Below are 16,090 nucleotides of genomic sequence, written 5' to 3' on the forward strand. Positions count from 1 at the left end.
CAGTATTATTATCATAATTAATAAATTTTAAAAAACTACTATTACTATAAAAAAACCACATTGGAACACGTGGCGCTTGGGTTCCCTCTTGAGGGCGGACAGCCCAAGTGTCATGTGGCCCTTAGCTTCTTTCCTCTAAAACCACGTTGGGACATGTGGCGTTTGGGTTCTCTCCTGAGGTCGGACAGCCCAAGCGCCACGTAACCCTTGACCTGCTCCCTTTGCATTGCAATCCAAGCGTCAAGTGATGTTTTGTCTTGTGCACTACCAGGCATGATCCAAGGCTAGCCTTGAACCTAGCAGGGCAGGATCTAAAATAGCATTGCATGTTAGCCGTGACAAACAAAGCGCCACGTGGTGCAACCCACATGGCGCTTGGGCTACCTACATTTTTACTATAATCACAAGTGTTAATGTAAAAATATTATTATTAGTTTTTTTAATATTTTTTTGGCATAATTGATACTATTGGTGTTAAAAATATTATTATTTTTTTAGTCTAATTAATAGTGTTGATCTCAAAACAATTATTATTTGTTCTCTTAATATTTTTTTTTGGTATAATTAATATTATATTTTTTATTAATATTTTTTTAGTATAATTAATAGTATTAATCTCAAAAATATTATTATTTTTGGAGTTATAAATAATATTATTTTTATAATAATTAATATTAAAAATATTATGATTTATATTATAAATATTATTATTTTTAGTAAAATTTATAAGAGTATATTTTATTATAATTAATATTATTAATAAAATAATTGATGAATTTGAAAAAAAAATATTATATCATTTACTAATTTTATCAAATGTATTTTAATAATAATTTTATCAAATTACACTTAATTTTATATTTATTTTCATTTATAAATTACATACAAATTATTAGTTATAAAACTCAAAAATAAACTTGGATTTTACCATATACAAGATCTAAATAACCTCAGGTTTGTATAACCTAGTTAAAGGCTAATTTAATACTAAACTTGAGTTAGGTTAGATAAGACTACTAATAGTTTTGGATTTTAAACCTAGTAGAACCTAGATATATTTTAGACCTAACTTGATAGAAGCTAAAAGAGCTTAGGTTCTGCTTTTCTGACTGTAACAGGATTCAAATATAATTGAAATCTAGCTTGGTAGGACCAATAGGCTTGGGTTCTCCTTCTAATTTTTTTTTGAAAACTAAAAATAAGCTCCCGATGCAACACGGCCACCTAACTAGCAAAGCAAGAAATTGGCTCCAAATAACCAGATATGAGCCACCACAATATGTCGGATGGAACTGACCCCCAAAAACAAGGGTCGATTCCAATATCAAGCAGCTTTTGGTGAAAACAGCCACCTTAGCTAGAACTCCCACAGCAAGGAACCTGCTATCATCTGCACCTTCCATTGGATGCCTTAGCATCAAAAGGTTGAAGAAGAAAAAAAAACACCCATTAAAAATCAGTGATTCTGAAAAAACCACGGATTTTGCTTCTTTTTTAGTCTAAAACTATACACTAAAGTTCTTATCTACAAGAGATCCCTTGTGATCCCTTGTAAAGCCCTGTCACCTTCATTTCTGTAGGATTCATTGAGTTGAAAAACTTCATCCGCCACTGAAATACCAGCTCATGAAACAGAGTCTAGGTGAAATATGAGCTCATGAATAGCCGTGCCCCAATATTACGGGGCCCATCATCCCCACCAGTGGCATGAAGTGCAACAGGGATTGTTGAGAGGAGACGCGCTGTGAGAGGGAAAACAAAAGGATCAATTTCAGATTTCAAAATGGGATCAGAATGCTGGGCTGCACGACATCCCTGGGTACTCTCCATGTCAGGTTCCATGTTATGATCACAAGGATTTATGACCCATGCAACTCATCGAGTGCCCTGTAATACCCCGGGCCTGCTCTCCTGACAGAGCATTTGGAGGCATGTATACTTAGCACCAGTGTCGATGTAGCTTCAAGCCATTCCACTGTGAGGCCTTCAACTTCATCATAATATATACGTCTTTCAATCTGAAAGCATGTGTGGTTGAAAATAAGAGACCATTATGCAATCTAGTCAAAACTGTGGATAATATATAGGTAGATATACTCACAGCTAGTTTGTGGATATAAATGGACATAAACCTTGGACCAAGACCCAAAACTCTGGCATCAGACAATAAAACCTGCAGGACATAAGAAGGAAGGAAATGGATTCCTGGCCATATATGTAAACAAACACATGATAATTGAATAGAATCCAGGGCATATTAACCATTTAATGGCCAATCACTAACAAAAACTACCTCATCTAAAATTTGTTTCATCAAATTTATCATCCTATTATGTGTTATGTAAGTTCAACAAATTTTGTAACTTAAAGAAACAGGATGCAAGAGCATATTATAGGATGAGAGAACTGAACATTCAGGTCCAAATAAAGGGAGAAAACTTACCCCCTTTCTCTTCACTGAAACCCACATGTAAAGCTTATCACAGGCATCCTTGACATGCCTGCTAGCCAGCTATCTCTCATTGTTATAAGCTGCAATATCTGTGAGTAATTCTGTGCAGGGAATTCTATGCTTTAATGCTGCAGCTGGTAATGCTTCCCTGCCTTCTGAGGATCCTGCAGCATCTTTAAGAAAACAAATACCAGTGAAGCATCTTGTCACTTCTTCACCCGGCCTCACTTTTTGAGACTTTCTTCTATTCATCATATACAATTGTTCAGCTTCTATTGCTGCAGCCAGTGTTCGATGGACAACAATATCAGGATATCGGCGCAGTGGTGAAGTAAAATGCGTGTAGAGAGGAACAGCCAGTGCATAATGACCCCAATCATTCATATTATCTTTCAAATCACCACTACAAAAGTAGGTCGCCAACTGCATTGGCCTTGAAGCATAGTTGATAAGACTATTAAATAGCACAGAGTCATCCTTGAGCTTTTCTTTGATGTGCTCTAATGACCGATGGAAGTTACCAGAAGAAGTGTCCAATTCTAAACCATGCTTGCAACAAAAAGCTTCAAACTCTTTAAGTTTCTGTATATTAGGTTCAGGGTGCCTCCGCAGCAATGCATTATCTGGAAAAGCTCGAGATATGATTTCAGCAGCGGTCCTGTTCGCCAAAAGCATAAACTCCTCAACGAGAAAATTTGAGTCCTTTCGCCCACAAAGTGTGTTATCATATGGAACTCCATGTTTATCAAACGAAAAGACAATTTTACAACTTTCAAGCTGTAGAGCCCCATCATCAAACCTCTTTTCCCTTAAAGTCTTTGAAATTTCATGAAGACACTTAATAGATCCAATTACATCTGCCCATTCAAAATGACCGTGCAACTGGGGAAGGTCCCTGAAGTTGTTGTGAGTCTCTGCATCAATCATCCCATCAAAAATCTCCCGAGCGTGTTCATATGAAAGCTTGCAACAAGATCGTATCACAGTGCGACCAATCCAGCGATCCAGAACTGTTCAAGTTCCAGAAGATAGAAAATGCGAGCCTATCAACACCAGGGTTAAGAGAACCTACGTCCTTAGAAAGCAATGGAGGCAACATTGGTATTTTGCGCTGCGACATATAAACACTGGTTGATCGAATCTGAGCTTCTTTGTCTAAGGCTGTGTTAGGTAAAACAAAATATGACACATCAGTAATGTGGACACCCACTCTGACAAGGCCATTGGGTAACCTTTGAACTGAGAGAGCATCATCTAAATCAGTAGCAATAGTAGGGTCGATGGTAAATATGCACAAATTGCTAAGATCTCTTCTGTTTTGGAATTCTTCTTTTGGCAACTCCCATGTATTGCTTGGAAGACAGGAAAGTGATTCAGGAGAAAATTCAGAACAACAAACTGCATTTTCATGTAAAATAGCATTGATTTGCGACTCCATTTCACTACCCCATCCAAAAATATAAGAGACATGGGCTTCTGGAAAGGGACTTTCATCACTCCATTTATCAATCTGTGCAGCCACCAATTCCATTTCAACTGTTTCATCTTCATCCTCCAACCTTTTCTTGATGCAGTTAGGTAAACTGCTCACAAGGACCATCCGTTTTGGGAATCTTGGGTCAGCAGGCATAATCTCAATGTATTCGCAGTTTGAAATTGATAGCAAGCTCTTGTTCTTTTTTGCATCTTTTTTACAACCTTCCCTGTAGTAAAACCACTGCTTAACATTGAGAAAGCCAACAATAGCATCTCCACGAGGAGATTTCTCAATGATAGCAACAACTCTACATGTTGGTCGTTTCGACGGGTATGAACTAATCATAGAACACATCCTCCCCACACCATTCAAAACTTTACTCTGCCCCATAGAATGAGCAACATGTGAAGAATCTGAAGGAGACTGGTGATGACCATTAGCATAATTATAACCCACTGGCCCACTCAGTTCATCATGAACATCTTCACCAGGACATGAACTATACTCGTAATAAAACCCCTTACGAGGAACCAAGGAATTTCCAAAATCAGCATACTTACAATCCATGTTCAGTTTACTTTTACCTTGGCGACTACCACCAGCTTTTCCATTGGCTTCGAGATGTAAATTGCTATCCTCTGCTGTGGAAAGATTGTTTGATGGCTCATTTGACCCTTTCATCTTGGTCCAGAATGACAAAGGATCAACCTCGATGACCACAACATCACCTTCCACCTGTACATGAAAAAGTTTCACTCAATACCAAAAGAGTGAAATCTAGCTCCCATATGTTGTCAAAGATTCTTTTAGCTATTTTAGATAAGTAGATCAGGCATCTTGTTTGAAATGCATCTTCGTCATTTTCAAACTACTCGGTGAGAATTTACCAACCAACAAATATTTGAAAAAAAAATGGAGAAGCTCAAACTTACAGCCCTGTTCTGTGCAGCAATTCCACTGATAAGAAGATCTGTAGGAACTCCCTCAATTTTGCAGTATGCCTACCATATACTTGTAAAATTATGCAATAAATTTATCAATTTATACCTAAGTATGATTAAAAAAATAGGATTAATGATTTTTGAAATTGCGATGACAAATATGTCATACCTTATAATTCTTAATTTTATTAACTCAATAATTTTATAATTAACTATTATTTATAACATCCATGCATATTTAACTTCTAATGTATTATGTTTATTTTTATTATATTATTACCCTTCATAAAAAAATTATTATTCTCAGGATGTTTAAATTTCTATTTGTCACTCACATCAATATCTTAAGACTAACCAAACAATACTTCAATTTCTTAGTTATATACCCTTATAATCATTAAATTTTATAGTTTATTATCTTAATTCTTGTCCTTCTAACTATTAATGTCAAATCATTCTTTTTTTTTTGTCACCATCTTTTCGATTAGTAAGTATCAATTTATGTCATATTCATAGTTACAAATCTTATAGTTACTATGTATTATTTCATATTATATCCTTAATCAGCAATATTTTGATAATTAAATATTAATCCATATCAAATCATTAGTTATCGACATTACAGTCACTAAATATCGATCCACATTAAATAATTAATTATTGATATTACAGTCACTAAGTATCAATTCACATTATATCTTTAGTTATCGACACTTCGACTACTAAGTATCTCTCCATGTTATATCCCTACTTATCGACACTTCAACCACTAAATATCGCTCCATACCTTTCATATACTTAATTTCACTATTTCATAACATTTCTGACATTTCATCTCATTTCATTCCAAACATTTACTATGCTCATTTCATCTATATACGTTATCTTGTTGTGTTCGATCTAAATTCACAAATTTATCAATACATAATGTCATCATTTCCAAATCAACTTTGCGATTTCAATGGTACACAATCCCATCATATCCGATCCATTTCATAATTACAATAACATATCAATTCTAGATTTCATAAATAAATTATATTAAACTTAAATAAAAACAAAGTGTCGAGCACCTACTTGGTATTTACATGGAGACATGATCTTTCTGCTTCAAGTTTTTACTTTCAAAGTCCCTCTTCAATTCCAATGAGTATCTCATATCATTGTTAAAACTCATATAATTACTAAAATCATCATTCATGATTGAAATAAACTTTAATGAATATACTATTTTGTTCTTTAATCATATTCATTCATATTTAGTATTTATTATGTCATTTTTAACCAACTAGTTTTGTTAGTTAATATCAATACTCATTTTATCATCTATAGCTTAGCAATATCACTTTTTAATTTCAACAAATATTACACCATTAATGGCTCGCCAAGGTTGTATACATTACTTATTCACTTTAAAATCAAATTTAATATCCTAACATTTTAGTCAATAATTTTCAATGTTTAGCATTTTCTTAAACACATGATAAATACCAATCCAGCCCATCTATTTCATAGATATTAAATAGATATTTCACATATATATCCTCCTTAATCACACTAGCAAACATTTGTATATTATAAATTAATTCGATCATGATTTTAATCTGAATCTCAAGATGTATTCATCTTTATAATATATGTTTATATAATTTCCAGCACCATTCTCATTTATAAGATCATTCAACACACAATCATATTGATTTAGCATTTATAACGTGCACTTACTTCTTTTTTTTTATCATAACAACTTATATTTATACATATTCACAATTGTCATCATGATTTACATATATATGCATTCATGGCTGTCATAGCAACCCAATTTAATGCACACAAGGGTTGTTATAACAATCCCCGTGGACATGGCTTCCTTATAGCCTATTTTATACACCTTTTGGGTTGCTAAAACAACTATTTTTTTTTTATATAAGTAGGCTGTTATAACAGGCCATATTTTCATGTCTATAGGTTGTCATGACAACCTATTTTTTTTATGTTTTTTAGTTATCATTACAATCTCTTTTTTCATGTATATAGGCTGTCAAAACAACTCACATTTACATCCTTTTGATATATTATCACAACCCATTATTTTCATGTATATGGGCTATCAAGATAGCCTATATTTATGTATATAATATGGCCCAAACTTGCCCAAACTCATGCAATATGTTAGCCCTCAGTTTACTTATAATTAAACTTTCATAATGACTCAATTTCACATGGTTTTTCATTGTCATAACAACCCTCCTTCACCCTTATTTGGGTTGTCACAATAGTCTATTTTTTCAACCATACATGGTTGTCATGATAGCCCTCATGCACTTATTTAATTTATATAACATATTACTAAAATTTTAACCAAATTTCATTATTACTTGGTCTCTAATTTTGCTAGCATCTTAGATAGAATAACACGCCCATAAATATTCATTCTCAATACTTACACCTATCATATCAAACACTTAATGGCCATCCAAAATAATCATCATTTTTCACAAAATTTAACTATACTTAAAACTTCCCAACACACCAAACATGGTTCAAACACAACATAATAATTTCACAAGTATTTCCATCATTATTTATACATCAAAACAACATAATAAAACAAATTTCAAAGCCCCCAAAATTTTCTTTTAATGGTCATCCACTATAGGCTCCATTTTTTTTCGATTGGTTTTCAATTTCTTCAATAATACACCTTAATCATTATCCAAACCTCTTTTTAATAGTTATATATTCTCAAATTTCCTTTGACATTTACTCATGAACCTTAAAAATAAAATTTTATGGATTTTATTCCCCCCTTCCAGAGAACAAGAAATAAATGAATTTAATAGAGGGTAAGAACTTCACCTTTGCTAGTTTAACTTCGTTGAGTATGTTCTTGCAAACTTTCCAAAATTCGATCTTCTTCTTTTTAAATTTTAGCGCTCCTATCACTATTCTCCCACTCTTTAAACTTTCACTCTCTCTTTAAAACTTTTTATGTTTGTTTTTTTGTTCACATACACGCACCATCTCTCTCATAGTTCTTATAGAAAGACATGCAAGATGATATTTTATTTTGAAGAGAATAAGAACAAAGTCCCTTCTCTCTTCCATGCTACTGTTTTATGTGAACAATAACTTTATAGCAGATAAGGTTTAAAATTTAAGTTAATTATCATTTTACCCTTACTAATGTCATTCTAACTCTGGTTTGTTGTATTGATCTGTCATTGTTTTTTTTTTGGATCTTTTTAAGCTTCGTTTATCTTAAAAATTTAACCCGAGAAAAGAAAATATATCATAAGATGCTTTGTGAAATTTCAGCTCAATCCAATAGTTGGATTGGAAGATACACTCAATATTATAAAACTCGAAATCAATATTTTTTTGCCAAAAATCCAATTTTAACATACCATGTAACTTACTTAAATCATTGTGGGTTTTAGAATAATTTGTTGGAGACTCCTATTCATAATTATCATAAAACTTAAATGCTCTTACAATTTTTTGTTCAAATAACACAATTGTGCATGATGTTTCTATAAAAAATCATTGTTTCTTATGCAAATAGTCATGCATTAATTTATTTAAAACTTCCTATTATTTTATAAATAATATCGCCCAAATTTACAAAATTTCTGGCCTCAAATCATTATTTTACCCGATCAGAAAATTCACATGACTTATTGCTAGTTTATATTTGATGCATCGATTTCTTGCTTTATTTCATTTGAAATTTAAATTAATCTCCTGAGAATGTTCATTTCAATTCACAAGAATTTTTTCTTAATTTATCATTTTCAATTAATAATTATCCTATTTAACCAAGACCTATCGATTTTAGATTGAGGTTTTACAAAACAAATCCTAATTAAATTGACATAGGTCAAGCCAATTTTGAAAGGAAAAAAACCAACCTATACTAGTCGATTTGAACTAGTTGGTTTGTTCGGTTGATAATTTAAAAAAATATATAAATTTTGGTTTGATTGATTTTTTAACCAAATACCAAATCAAACAAAACAAAAAATGTTCACCCCTGATATCACATAAAAGTTCTACACATATAGGATTTTTCTTTTTTCACTGCATAATAAAAACTAGCTATGTAACTTGTGTTCTTACGCAAATCAAATAAAAAAAATTGGTTAAAAAATTAATGTTTAGTTGATGCAAGCGCATTTTAAAAAAGAGAAAAATCCAATGTTGAATGATGAAAAAAAATAAGAAAAAAATTAATGTCAACTTGTATTAACCTATTAAATCCATGACTTGAGTTATTTGACTAAAATCAACAAATTTTGAAAGACATTGATGCCCATATTTCAACTAACCAAATGTTGAAAGACTAAATTGAAAAAAAAAATCAAACATACAAAAGGATTAAAAAAAAAAAGTAATTCTAAAAAAGACTTAAGCCCACTCAGACCAAATCGTCAAACCTACAAGTTATGTTATGAAATTGAGATAACCTAACAAAAGTACAATGAAGAAAATCATGAAACTTAATTTAAAAAAAAAAAGAAACAATGTTGAATGTTGAATCATGAAATGAAATTAATTAAAAAAAATAGAAAGTATATGGAAAAAAAAGGCTTGAGTTTGCTCGAGTCAACCTGTCAAATCCATAGATTAGGTTATGAGATTGAGATACTGTAAAGTGAAAGGAAAACAAAGAAAATCATGAAAGTCATTTCTTAAAAAACCAATGTTGAATTATGAGATGAAAAAAATAAGTAAAAAAAATGATGCCAACTCATATTAGCTTAAACAACCCATACTCCAGACTATTCAATCGAAAGCACCAAATATGAAAAAGTTATAAAAGCCAATTCTCAAAAAATTAAATATTAAAAAAAAAATAAAAAAAAATCAATAACACAAAAGGATTCAAAAGAAAAAAATAGTAACTAAAAGGCAAAAAAAAAAAAAATAGAACCTAAGTTAACCCGCCAAATCCATATATCAAGTCATGAGATCGGGAAAATCTTATAAAAAAAAAAATAAAGAAAACCATGAAGCTTTTTAAAAAAATATATAAAAAAAACCAATGTCAAGTAATGAAATAAAAAAAAAAGTTTTAAAAAATAGAAAACCATGTCAGCTTATAAAACTCATGATCTGAGCCATTTGATTAGAAGCACTAAAACCAGAAAAACTATAAAGCTCAAAATTATAAAAAAAATAAATTATTAAAAGAAGAAATTGAAAAAAAAAATTACAAAATATAATTCAAAAGAAGATATAAAAATAAAAAGAATGATGATTAAATTTGAAATAAGAGATAAAGAGGGTGAGAAATTTTAGATTGAAGGGCTAAGTTGAAAAGAAAAATTAATTTAACAACATAATCAAAAGAAAAAATCATCAAAATAATGAGGACTAGATCTTAAAAAATCAATAAATTAAAACATTTTATTATTAAAAACAATTGAAAGTTTAAAAAAGATGCAAGAAAAAAATGAAGAAAAAAAATCAAATCAAATTTAAAGATTAAAAAATAAAAAAAAAATCTAGATTGAAGGATATAATTGAAAAAAACAAAAAAAAAACTTACAAGATGGTCAAAGACAAAAATTAAAATAATAATAAGAATAAGGATTGATACACAAATATACCTAATCAAAGGACTACTTTGAAATTTTAAAAAACATGCACAAATAAAAAGGTTTCGGCAATGATATATCTATCAAAACATAATATATGCCGCCTAGTGTGGAAAAAGATGAAATGAGAAATCTAATGACGTGATAGAAATTATTTTTTTAATGTCATTTAATGTGTATGTATTGTCGAAATGCCATGGACTCTCACACATGCCTGACAGTTTTTTTTTTAATTACTGTAAAAATTATTTTACCTCTCTATCAATATGATTATAATGGAAAAAACCCACCTGAAAATATATAAAATATCCTGGAACAAGCCTAAATTAATTGTGAGATAAAAGGTAATTTTATGATTTTACTGTGCTAAGAATATGAAAAATATAAAAAACCCAAAGCAAGACTTAATTAATTATGATATAAAGGGTCTGTGTAAAAAAAATATAAAACCTAAAAAAAACCCTAGCAACCAAGTATTTGATTATTTTGCTTTTAAGGACAATGACACTAATTCATTGTTAAAAATAAGCTGTAAATACTTTAATACACCCAATCAAGGTGAGAATGACAAATAAATTTAAAAGAAAAAAAATTTCTTTATCCCTAACTTAGTCTGTTAAGTGAATTTCCCACTCCCCTTATATTTTCCTTATGTTTTTCATAAATAAAAAGTTATAATATAACGGGTGATGATAATATTATCAGGATAATTTTAATAGCAATTTAATTGATTAGATTTTAAATTTATTTTTTAATAATATAATTTGAATCTTTTTTAAAATTATTAAAAATTTATATAATTATTAATTTTAAAATCTATAAAATAAATTAAAATAAATATAAAATAGTTTAGATATCCTTAATAATAATAATAAGACATTATCGTAGGACCAAAATGACAGGTTCAAATCTTAAAGCCCATCCAGTTAGATCAAGATTTTGAAGCTGCCATATTTATTTTTCTATTACTACTACTATATCATGGAGCACCGTATTTGTACCTGCACTTCAATGATTTCATCGTAACCACTAATACTCCACCACGTGCACCTCAACAGGGCTATAGCCAATCAAAATCAACCGAAGGTGTAATAATTATGTCGCTGTTCGAAAGACGCCATCATTATATATAAGCGTAAAAATTACAGCACCCAGCCTCCCTCGATAGAATTAATCTCAAAATTGATCGAAGAAACCTTGAAATTTGCTCTCTCACACTCTGTCGCTCTCACCCATGGCTTACGTCGAACGAGGTTAGGCACTCTCTTTCTCCTCTCTACGTTTTCTTCATCATTTTTAATCTCTCAAATGTTAGGGTTTGATTTATGTGAATTTTATCCAGCCCTTTTCTCTATTGCGAATCTATCTATATGGTTTGTGATTTTTTGTTCCATGCATTCAATTTAGGAATTAGGGTTTTCGTGTGAGTTGATTTTTTAAGTCAACGCGTAGATTGACTGGGTGAAGAACTAATTGTGCCTCAGATGATTTCATGCATAAAAAAATGAACATAAATTATGCTTCGAGTTTCTTTAATTAGATTATCTGTTATGTTGATGTTAATGACGCAGGCTTGATCACTGTTAGTTAGAAGATCATGCTATAATCTGATTTTTTGATCTTATAATCGTACAACTTATGGTTCTTCATGAGGATCACAAACCATTTTAAGGTGGAAGGGAGTGCATGTTTCGATGAAATTGATGGGACATTAAATTTACCCGTTAGTGTTTGCTCTTGCACATGCAACCTGTGTGCTGACATTATTAATTCTCGGTCACTACACATTTAGATAATTAATTCTTCTGGGGACTGTTTCTAATTTTCTCTTATGCTGGAAACTTTATACAATCAACATTTTCCTGCCTTTCCGTTATTAGTTTTGATGTCGGTGCTCTTCTTTTACAAAATGTTGTCTTGTGTGAAAGTTGATGATGTCCTGTGTTTTTTCTTAATCCAGTCCTCATGTCTCTTTTATGGTGTTGTTTGGCTTAAATATTATGTGGTACTTTATCATTTGTGAAAATTGGGTGATGAAATTAATTGCTTGTAAAATGCTCTATAACCCTGTGGCTTGTAATGCAATTGGGTGGCAACATTGAATGAAATAGTGATAACAAGCTAAAACTGTGGCTGACTAACTGCATGGTTGATCGGGGCAACATGTACATTTCTTTTCTTGGTGTGAATTTTAAAGGGGAAACAAACATGATGAGGATTGAAAATCGATTGGGAGCTTTTCCTTATCTTTGATTATTATTGTCATGAATGATTAACAACAATATGTTTGCGTCCTTCTTGATGTTGTTGTTGTTGTTGTTGTTGTTGTCAGGTGTTGTGAAATCCCAGCGATCATTATGGCGACTAAGAACAATCACTGACTTCTTCTGGGCTATTGTGAATTTCATAGGCGTGTTCTTTTCTACTATGTTCTCGGTAATATAATGATTTTACCTTGTTGCTTTGTCATAATATGCCTGTTTTCTCGCTTGTCTTCTAGCTCTAGAGAGTGATCTTCTTTATTCCTTCCATGTCTTAGATGGAAAAGACAGATGCGTACAGAAAAGGATCTGGTTCTAGCAAGAAATGGGATGGTGGCCCAGGAGGTCCTGGGAGTGGACCATATGGTGGTGGCCCACGTGGCCCACCCCGGGGGCTGGACAACGTTAGAGGGATTGACCATAGTAAGTTTTATTTTATTGATTTTTGGATATTTAAGAGTTTGCTCTTCAACTTTTTGTTAAACACAATTTTGATATGCTTTGCTTCCAGGTTCCTTGCCGGCCTGTGGCTCATGCTGTGGCTAATGTGTTGAGGTATCTCTAGCTCATTTGCAGTTGGAAATGAAACGTGATTTGTGTCAAAAGAAATTCTAAGATCTTTGCCTTGTTCATAGTTCTTAAATTTTATCGTTCTTGCTGCCTGAGCGTTATTTAAGCAATTTGTAACAAGCTGATAAGATATTTCAGAGTTTCTAAATATGAAGCAATAATTGTGTGCTTCGGAGGCTATCATCCTTCAGCATGATTACTTACCATTTTGTGTAGATGGTGGTTTCCGTTGTCAACCAAACCAAATCTTCTTCTAGGGGATTGGTCAATTGTCATGAATGGTTTGCCCCCTACGGTTTATCATTCATGCATCGAGCTATGCAACAACTGCCTGGAGCAAAACCAAATGAATGCCAGACCCTTTCGCCCTGCTTTAAACACAGGGCACGAGAAAGCCAAATTGTCGTGCAACAGTGCACAAATGTTTGCCTCCCACTTGGCGACGCCTAGTTCTTGCAATATCGGCAAGTCTGTACAGCCAACAAGGAAGGGACAATAGCTGGAAGTGCACGGTAAAATCGGGACTGCGTGGTTTTCAATTTGAGTTTCACATACAGATTAGCATTTATTTATGGCGACTTTTCATATACGTAAAAGCAATCAATTCAGAACTACGGGAGAAGACAAATCTAACTATGCCCTGGAAATGCATTTTAATTTACGAGGTTTGACCTAACATGTCCTCGTTACGTATTCGTTCCTCCATTTTAGTTGCCCAGAATTCATGCAACTCGCCTGGAGGTTAATTTTCATGTCCGGAAATTCTGTCTTGTGTCTTTTCAAATCTCTACGAATATATCTGCCTTAGATCCTTTATGGATACGCTTTTCATTTTGCGTCACAATAATGCTTGTTCGAATTTGATGTTACTTGACTTCGTGATGTTCATACTTGGCCGAAACAAAAACTGATTTTTACATGCAAAAGCTAGCAAGAAAATACCTTAACTACTAAAATTAAGGAAAAGCTATAGCCTCCTTGATCCCCACCGGTGCAATTTATGCTTTCCTGTCGCATAATTGTTGTAATTTTAGACTGCTTTTTAAAAGATTTTTTTTTATTGAAATCCATTTCTAAGTTCTGACTAGCATTTTCAAAATTTATGGTGTATTAATTTTTGTTTCTAATTTAAAACTAATAAAAGTACTTAAATTATCCGAAAAGAATACCAGATTATAACGAATGTAGCGCATCCATAATCGAAAGGGATTAAAAAATGAGCAAGCGACCTCCCATTATGAAGTCTAACTATTGGAATGGGAATTTTTTTTTTTTTTAAATCTTGTCCGCAAAGATAATCCTTTAATATTTGTCTTGAATTGCAAGAATTTTAATTTAACCAACGGTTGTCTCAATGTGTCCAAAATTTTCGTGCTAGTTTTCTCTGGTCTTGAGAAGTTTTTGCTTCGGCATATTGACATGACGACATCTTTCTCTGTATCACGCGCAGATTTTAAGTAAAATCTTAGGATTATATTCATGATCTACAGCGCTTTTTGCTTGAATGTAAGGAGGAGGGAGTGATGTATACATGTGATATGGTATGTAATGAAATTTCTGTACATGGCAATGTTAGTTTGTTACGGTATATGTTTTCGTTGCACGGAAGCCAACGAGGAATGAGTGAAGTATCTGCACGGAGTAGTAGAATTGAGACTGTTTGTTTTTGCTGTAATGTAATTGTAATTGTTGTGGTTGTGGTTGGAAAAAAGAGATTTATAAAAAAGTAATTTTATTTTGTGATTTATGTATATATTTTGTGTATTTGGTTAGAAGTATGGTTTAATTTTATTGTGGTAAAAACATGTTTGATTAAAACTGTAGTTGCGGTTGATGTTGCACATAAATTGACTAAAAAGAATATAAATGAAATAATTCTTTGTATTAAGAGGAAATAAAACTTGTAGTCCAAATAAATAATGGTAAAAAAATAAAATTGTTATTTGTTATTACAAAATAAACATTATTATCTCATCAAACTATTTGCAATGTCATCACGAATATAATTCATACGTGATGCTCTCTGGTGCCAATGTGGTTGTGATTGTGGAACGACATCGGGAAAAGTATCAGGAGGAACAAAATCAGGATAGCTATCAAACTTATTAAATGCAACATCTTGGCTCGACTTCCAACAAATATAGTTATGTAGTGCCATTGATGTGACAACAATTTTAAATTATGATTTGTAAGGAAACTCAGGCATGTTTTGTAAAATTCGCCACCTTTTCTTTCAAATTCCAAATGTACATTCGATTACACATTGTAATGATGAATGAACTTGGTTGAATAGTTCCTCCCGACTTTGTGATTGTCCTCGTTGATGAAATTCTAAAAGATGATATCTCTCCCCTTTATATGGACTCAAGTAACTGTACTTATTTGGATATCCTGAATCAATGTAATAATACTTCCCTGCATAAAATTAATTATTGTTTCAATCTTATTTCCTATTTCATATAAAAAAATTAAGAACAACTGAACAACACCCCTATTTTTTTCATATGAATACCTTTCAGTGGCCTCAAAAATTGTATATTTGTATTTCCAATTGTCTCATGAAATATTCTTGTATCGTGTGCACTACCTTTCCACCCAGTCCAAACAAATGTAAATTGCATGTCAAAGTTACATGATGCCATTATATTTTGCGTTAAAACACCTTTTTTTTATCAATAAATGAGATTTGATTTTCTTGTGATGCACATGCAAGTACAAGTGTTCCATCGATCACTCCAATATAATTCTACAAAAACAAAAAAATTATTGTTGTGTCATTTTAATTGTAC

At 31.9% G+C, this 16,090-nt stretch overlaps 1 protein-coding gene and 1 pseudogene across 1 annotated transcript; one reads left to right on the forward strand and one right to left on the reverse strand.

Annotated features, from left to right (window-relative positions):
• Window positions 1-1,222: 1,222 nt before the first annotated feature.
• On the reverse strand, window positions 1,223-11,706 carry LOC105116019 (DIS3-like exonuclease 2; annotated as a pseudogene).
• LOC105116017 (selenoprotein K-like) lies at window positions 11,589-13,510 on the forward strand. Its single transcript, XM_011013150.1, has 4 exons — window positions 11,589-11,723; window positions 12,803-12,906; window positions 13,010-13,154; window positions 13,243-13,510. The coding sequence occupies exons 1-4, from the start codon at window positions 11,705-11,707 to the stop codon at window positions 13,275-13,277; spliced, it is 303 nt and encodes a 100-aa protein (XP_011011452.1). The 5' UTR covers window positions 11,589-11,704; the 3' UTR covers window positions 13,278-13,510.
• Window positions 13,511-16,090: the final 2,580 nt, after the last annotated feature.

The sequence above is a fragment of the Populus euphratica genome, unplaced genomic scaffold (genome assembly GCF_000495115.2).
Source record: "Populus euphratica unplaced genomic scaffold, PopEup_1.0 scaffold828.1, whole genome shotgun sequence".
Taxonomy (NCBI): domain Eukaryota; kingdom Viridiplantae; phylum Streptophyta; class Magnoliopsida; order Malpighiales; family Salicaceae; genus Populus; species Populus euphratica.

Coding starts and splice junctions, on each gene's coding strand:
- LOC105116017 (XM_011013150.1), top strand. Junction 12,907..13,009: donor TCTTTTCTACTATGTTCTCG/GTAATATAATGA, acceptor TCCATGTCTTAG/ATGGAAAAGACAGATGCGTA. Junction 13,155..13,242: donor CGTTAGAGGGATTGACCATA/GTAAGTTTTATT, acceptor CTTTGCTTCCAG/GTTCCTTGCCGGCCTGTGGC.